The sequence below is a fragment of the Humulus lupulus genome, chromosome 4 (assembly GCF_963169125.1).
Source record: "Humulus lupulus chromosome 4, drHumLupu1.1, whole genome shotgun sequence".
Lineage (NCBI taxonomy): Eukaryota > Viridiplantae > Streptophyta > Magnoliopsida > Rosales > Cannabaceae > Humulus > Humulus lupulus.
In genome coordinates this window covers 2283908-2291491 of record NC_084796.1, presented here as the reverse complement: position 1 = coordinate 2291491, position 7584 = coordinate 2283908, and the positions used below count along the sequence as shown (strand labels likewise).

Here is a 7584-nt window from a genome sequence, read left to right as displayed (position 1 = left end):
GATGCTTGGTTGCTGAATTAATAATAATTATAATAATAATAATAATAATAATAATAATAATTTTAGATTCTGTGTTGTAACGAAATACAATTTTAGTACTCTATATTTTCAACAATATCCGCCGAGCTCATGTTTGAAAATTTAGAGGTACAAATTAGATGGAATGTATGATAAATCCAAAATCTAATACATTATTAATAGTTGCGTGAGTGAGATCAAAGCCAAAAATCTAAGTAGGCTCTTTCTCTCTAATAATATTATAAGAACCACAAGTTTTTTTTTTTAAATAAAAAGACAACCACAAGTTTTTTTTAGAAAAAAAATTAACATTTAATTGACTCAAATTTTAAAAAATCATATAGAAATGCATACCACCAATTATTTTATATATAAAAAAAAGAGCTAACAAATAAATTATGGATAAAATAAAATAAGTATCAACAGCAACAGGACAACAGCGGAAAACCATGCATTTATTTACTTGTTTATTTTGATCGAGATTTTCTAATTTAAGTCAAAGTATTTATTTGTTTTTTTATGGAATAATTTATTATTACTATTTTTTGACAGTATAATATAGTTTCTTTCTAATTTAGTCAAAGTATTTATTTTTATTTATGGAAAAATTTATTATTACTATTTTTTTACAGTATAATATAGTTTCATAACTCTTAATAATAATAACAAAGCATTCATTCATTGTTATTATCAATAAAAATCAATCTTATATTGTAAAAAATTGAAAACAAAAATAAAAAAGTAATAGAAATACAATTTCTAAATCGTTAAATATTAAATATACATACATATATATTTCTTTCTTTTCTTTTAAGATACTACAATAATATAGTTATTTCTTGCACGTTACGACCTTACGTAACCTTTTATTATACTCCCTGACCAATAATATTATTAAGATGTGATAGCTTGAAAAAGAAGTCCTTAATTGGAATATTGTCTTCGTAATAATGAAATCTCATCATCCATACATAACTGAAAACTAATATAAATGCATTAACAACTAACAGTTTTATTGAGACTAGCATTCATAGTGAATAATATCTATGAATGGAATGAAAAATTTAGTAGTTACACACAAAAGTATTCGGTTATATACTCCTAATGTCACATCAGGATCGACTAGGACAGAAATAAAGCATTGGCTCGAACCCTTCTTTGGTGTCAAGCTAATAGCTATGAACAATCATCGAACACCTAAAAAGAGTAAAAGAATGAGACTTGTAATGCATTACAAACGTATGGCCATTAAGCTTCAACCATTGACGAAATTGGACGTGAACAAGCTTAGCTACAACAATGACTATCGTGGTGGTGGTTATGGAGTTGTCTCTGTTAATCCAAAGCCTAACAAAGGCTTCTTTTCGAAGCTCCTCGACTTGTTTGAGAATCTCATGGTTATGCTTATGCATGACTCTTCTTTGTCTCACCACCATTTTCTCTCTGGTAATTATGCTCCAGTTCTCCATGAAACTCCTCCCGTCAAAGACCTCCCTCTCATTGGCTACCTTCCGGTCTGTAATGCTTCTTCTTTCGTGACCTCTCTTTATTATATTGAGCTTTTTCTTAGTATATAACATGGTAGCTACTTGTGTGTATATACTGTATATATATATGCAGGAGTGCTTAAATGGAGAGTTTCTTCGAGTTGGTCCTAATCCCAAGTTTGCTCCACTAGCTGGATATCACTGGTATCTACACATCTTTTCTTTTGATCATTTTATAAGTTGTATTAATCAAATTATAGGTAGTGAAAACCAATTTTTTTTGATAGATTTTGAGCTTAGTTTATTTTGTTTCAAAGGGTCACATTTCTCTTTTGTCATTTTAACCTCCTTATTGGAAAAATCACAGCTTAATAATTCTTCAGAATAAATATGTAAATTGAAAAACTAGTTCAGATGTAAAACTATTATTAGGTGGTTATCTGATAGTTGGAAACAAAAGATTTAACTTAACTGAAAGCAATAAAAAAGAGAAAAGAGTAATACCATGTCTTGAGCTTTCAAAACTCTCTCAATGATTTTCTTTCTTTGAATGTAAAATGCTAGTCTACAGATAAGAAACTTATCTGGTTATTATACATAGGACTTAACCAGACTTACTAAAATTAGTAAACCTAGGACTAATAACTGAATAAACAACCTTGTATTTTGTATAAAAATAAAGTCTTCTTGAATTGATTGTTGTCATCTTGATCATTTGAAACTAACTTGTATATTAGGTGTCAGATTTGGACACTGATTTTGTTTCCTTTGCTCTATGTGTGCAGGTTTGATGGAGATGGGTATATATATTGACTTCATTATTCTAAAACCTTGTTTAAATGAGTAACATTTGGTAGCAAATAGCTTTCTTTTGAAATTACTTTGCATACCAGTCTTTTTTTGAAAATGTTTTGCAAAATGGCCTTAAAGGCCTTCCAGGCCACTCGACGCTTCGTCTGACTGTGTCTGAAGGCCATTTTGCAAAGCGGCATAACAAAATAGTCTATTTTCACCATTTTGCAAAATGACAGTAGAATAAAATATAGTAGATTTTCACCATTTTTCAAAATAACACCAATTATGTAGATTTGGTAAATTTGCAGTATGATTCATGGTTTGCGCATTAAGGATGGAAAAGCAACATATGTCTCTCGTTATGTTAGAACATCACGTCTTCAACAAGAAGAATACTTTGGAGCTCCCAAATTCATGAAGGTAATAATAACAAGAATTACTTAAGAATTTGATTCATTTTCAATCACCATTTAGGCTCAAGTTGTCAGGTGACTGAATATTCATGAAATCCAAGTTTTCTTCAAAATTATTGGCTCTCCCTTGTAATAATAATGCTTATGAAAGATTAATTAAAATGTCCAAAGTAATTTCTGAGTTTTAAGATTACAAAATCTGGTTTAATTAATTGAGCTTAGATTTCAAATTAATTTTTATTAGTTTCAAACTTCATTTTATTTTAATGCAAACATTCAGATTGGAGACCTGAAAGGGCATTTTGGATTACTCGCGGTGATCATGCAAATTCTGAGAGGAAAGCTCAAAGTATTAGATCTTTCATATGGAAATGGAACAGGTATAATTAAGCACAACTCTACTACATATCTGGTACTGAAATATCTGTCTTTATGTGAATGTAATTTTAGAAATTAATCAATCCTAAATATAGAATATAAATAAGGATTGGTAAAATATAGTGAAGCCTAAGAATGCAAACTTCACGCCATTGAAGTTTGGTACACTCAATCTCTATTAACTCTTACTCATGAGCATTGATATTCAACAACTGAATTTGAAATTGAATTAGGAGCTAAATATATGATAGAATTTGTTTTAGTTACGGATAACTTAATATTTGAATTTAAAAACTAACATATGTAATTGCTTATTATATATACTGATCACTAACTATTTTCCTAAACCAGAACTGACTGTTTGAATACCTTTTTTCCAGCTAATACAGCTCTTGTTTATCACCATGGAAAACTTCTGGCACTGTCAGAGGCTGACAAACCATGTAAGCATAGCTTTTCTTCACTTTCCTTATTAGATTAATTTGCACTTCTGCTAGCTTTTGATAGCATAAGAATATATTGCTTTGCATTAAATTTTTTTGCTTCTAAAGTGAACTGAAATTATTCATGTTTAATCATGAGAAAGATGTCATTAAAGTTTTGGAAGATGGAGATCTTCAAACACTTGGCCAGTTGGATTATGAGAAGAGATTGACACATCCATTCACAGCTCATCCAAAGGTTGATCCATTTACAGGTGAAGAGATGAGATCCTCATATAAACACATCAATAGGAGAGAGTTGGCCTATATATAATATATAGTGAATCATATTTTCTCTTTGTTTATTACAAAGTTCCTAATAATAATGCAGGAGAGATGTTTACATATGGTTCTGCGCATACTCCTCCATACATCACTTACAGAGTTATTTCCAAGGATGGTTTCATGCATGATCCAGTACCTATTACAGTATCAGATCCCATCATGATGCATGACTTTGCCATTACTGAGAATTATGCCATTTTCATGGATCTTCCCTTGATTTTCAGACTAAAGGTATATGTTTGTATACTGTTGATGAGACACTCCATTCATTTTAATTTGTTTCAAGATGGAATCCTGTGATTCTTACTATGATCTTAGAGTTAAAAGCTCAGACAAGCTGTTCAAAACAGTCCCACATAAAACTTTCACACATTTATAAGAACATGGACATCAAACACAAGTGTACAATGTGTGTTGGTGTCATATATTAGCATAATTGAGGTCGTTGTGTTTTTGTGAGGATCTTTGAGTCCTCCAACCTCGTATAGAACACAGCTAGCACGTGAACACACATAGAAAGAAGTTAAAGCATAAAACACAGCAGAACACAAGAAGTACTCGGGTGGGTTTTTAAATGATCATACTCTAATCTAAGACAGAGTATTGATCCCTAGTCAAATCCACTAGATGAACAAGGTTAACACCCTCCAGCTCACAGTACAAGTACACTTTCTATGCACTCACTAGGCCAAAACACTCTCACTGTTGCAGATTTTTCTGACTATAAATCTCTTTCAAGAATCTGATGATCTAGATTAAGAGAAACCACATTTATATCAATAATTAGAACCAAGACACGTGCTGCTGCAGTGACACAAATTGAAAAAGTAAGAAACAGAACTAACTTCTAACTGTATTAACAATCAGTCCACAAGAAGCTGTGTTAGGCTTATATCATTGAGTTTCAAATTCCAGGAAATGGTGAAGGAAAATAAACTGATGTTCTCGTTTGACACCACCAGAAAGGCTCGCTTTGGCGTGCTTCCACGGTATGCGAAAGATGAGCTTCTGATCAAATGGTTTGAGCTTCCAAATTGCTTCATATTCCATACTGGTGCTCATTTTGTTTTCTTCACCATTCTACCTTTGCTGCCTTGTGTTGTTATGCTCATTTTTGTTATTTTCCTTAACTTTCTTTTTTGGCCAATTAATTCATAGCAAATGCTTGGGAGGAAGATGATGAAGTTGTTATGATCAGTTGTCGTATTGAGAACTCTGATTTGGGATTGTACAGTGGGCAAGTCAAAGAAAAGTTTGATACAACCACTTCTCTGTAAGAGATTTATTAGTTAAAAAAAAGTTTCTCATTATGTATCTGATCTAGTGATATATTAATTATTATTTCTTGTTAATCCCTTAGGTATGAGATGAGGTTCAACATGAAAACCGGTCTAGCTTCCCAAAAACAACTTTCAGCATCACATGTAGATTTTCCTAAAGTGAATAAGAGTTACAGTGGCAGGTATACATATATATATATGTATATATTGGTAGAGATGAGAATAGAGAAAGCCATCTATTCTATTACACTATTTAATTGATTAAAAATAGAAGAGAATACATAGATTAAGAATGGTGTAAATATAGTTTTATTGGAATGAAATTACTAAAATTTATGATGTAGGAGAATAATTATGAATATTCTAGAATAGTATAATTTGTTAGGCTAATTGGTTAATTCCTTTATGTGTTTTATTTTATGTTATTTCTATTATGGTGTCATATTTGTTAATGGGCTATATATGCTTATGAGTAGGAATGTATTAGGACATTAATGAATATTAATATAGAGTTGAGAGAGAGTTTCTCCCATTTGGGTCTTGTTTGCTATGGATTTGGCTTGAGTTTTGCTCACCAATCCAATCCAATCCATTGCATCGTTTGGTATCCAAAGCCTCGTCAAAACTCCAGGTATATAGTTGTTAGGCCACCTATAAGGTTTACCTATGCTAGAAGAAAGAATAAGACTACATAGTGGCTAGTCTGGATTGATTACCATGCCTCTTGAATGCTTGGAAGTTTGTATAATTCATTTCAGCAAGATCAATAAGAGTTCTCATAAGTTATTCTTCGTTATATAATTTGTACTTACTGGTTTGATGGAGTTGTAAGAACCAATCAATAGTATGTATATACACTCTCTTTCATATCTGATGTTTCTTATAAATATATATATATATATATATATATATTTATATGCTTCCATTTTATACACATCTATTTTTGTGTGAGTGAGAACAGGAAACAACGGTATGTATATGGAGCCAGATTGGACGACTTTGCAAAAGTCACAGGAATTGTGAAGTTTGATCTGCATGCTGAACCAATGAGAGATAAAACATGTCTTGAGGTTGGTGGAAATGTTGAGGGCCTCTATGATCTTGGACCTGGTATATTTGGTTCTGAGGCTATATTTGTCCCCAAGGTTCATGGAGTCAACTCTGAAGAAGATGATGGCTACCTAATATTCTTTGTTCATGATGAGAATTCTGGGTATTACTTCATTTATTTCACAGTAACATTATTACAATCTTATTGGCCAATTTCTGCATTGAGTTTTTTTTCTAATGAATTTGTTCATAGAGTCAATGCTAACTTATGCTGAAGATATGTAATTAGTTACAATCTTTGTGACTATAGACTCACTACTACAACTAAAGGACTTTTTTTATGTGTTGTACCGCGTCACTCACATGTGCTCACTGACATGCCGGCTTAGCTCTGGCATAGGCGGGTCAGGCCTGTGTCTAAGCCTCTGGTTAAGAAGGCCTTCAAATTTAGAAAAATAACATTTTATATATAATTATTATAAAAATACCATTTTTTGTACGAGTCTTATTACGCGGTTTTATAGTGACGTGAAAGACCTTTGTTGTAGTAGTAACTATATTTCTTTCACCTTGCAGAAAATCAAAGGCGCATGTGATTGATGCAAAAACAATGTCAGAAGATCCAATTGCTGTAATTGATTTGCCTTGTAGAGTTCCATATGGATTCCATGCCTTCTTTCTCACCGAGGTCAGTCAATATTACTCATACTCAAAACCAGTGTAGGATTTTAAGCTAAATATGTTTTGAGTGTTGAAATGCATAAACTGAATCTAAATGGAAACTTGTATTCTATAAAGACAAAAGAAAGAGCCTTTTAACAAAGATTATATATTGTCATTTGGATGAAGCTGAAAATTAAGCTTTTTCTTTTTTTGGTTCTTGTTCAGGAACAAATACAAGAACAAGCAGAGCTCTGAAGTGTCCACATACTCCTAGTTTCTAGGCCAAATAATATGTTTTAGAACTAATCTTAGGTAAAGAGTCCCCTTTGATAATGACAATAATTTGTTATAGAATCATAGTTTCCTTGTTCAAAAAGAAAAGGTAGAAGAAAGTTACCTTAAAAAAATTCGACAAGATTAATGTGTGTTCTTAGGAGACCTTATATCCTTTTGATTAGATAAGATAACAAATTTCAATAGAAAATGACAAGAACAGGTCTGAAGTGGAGGAGGCTAAGCGCTTGCGTTTTTACACTTTCGCGATTAAATGATCTGTTTTTGCACTAATGTTAGGTAAAGATTCAACTTTGTAATGGCAATAATTTGTTCCTTGTTCCTTAAGTTACAAGCTATCTCCTTCAATGGTGCGTATGCTCTCCTTGTGCAATTGGCTACACAGTTATGAAATGTCAGAACTTCAAATCCTTAGTGGATTATATTTTCATTGATAGAA

General features: G+C 31.7%; 1 protein-coding gene across 1 annotated transcript; it reads left to right on the top strand.

Annotated features, from left to right (window-relative positions):
• The first annotated feature begins 938 nt into the window (after positions 1–938).
• LOC133829638 (carotenoid 9,10(9',10')-cleavage dioxygenase 1-like) lies at positions 939–7584 on the top strand. Its single transcript, XM_062259373.1, has 14 exons — positions 939–1532; positions 1639–1709; positions 2291–2305; positions 2609–2720; positions 2994–3093; positions 3472–3534; positions 3678–3788; positions 3905–4089; positions 4774–4912; positions 5017–5131; positions 5219–5320; positions 6100–6351; positions 6765–6876; positions 7077–7584. Exons 1-14 carry the CDS (start codon positions 1065–1067, stop codon positions 7104–7106), a joined length of 1875 nt encoding a protein of 624 aa, XP_062115357.1. The 5' UTR covers positions 939–1064; the 3' UTR covers positions 7107–7584.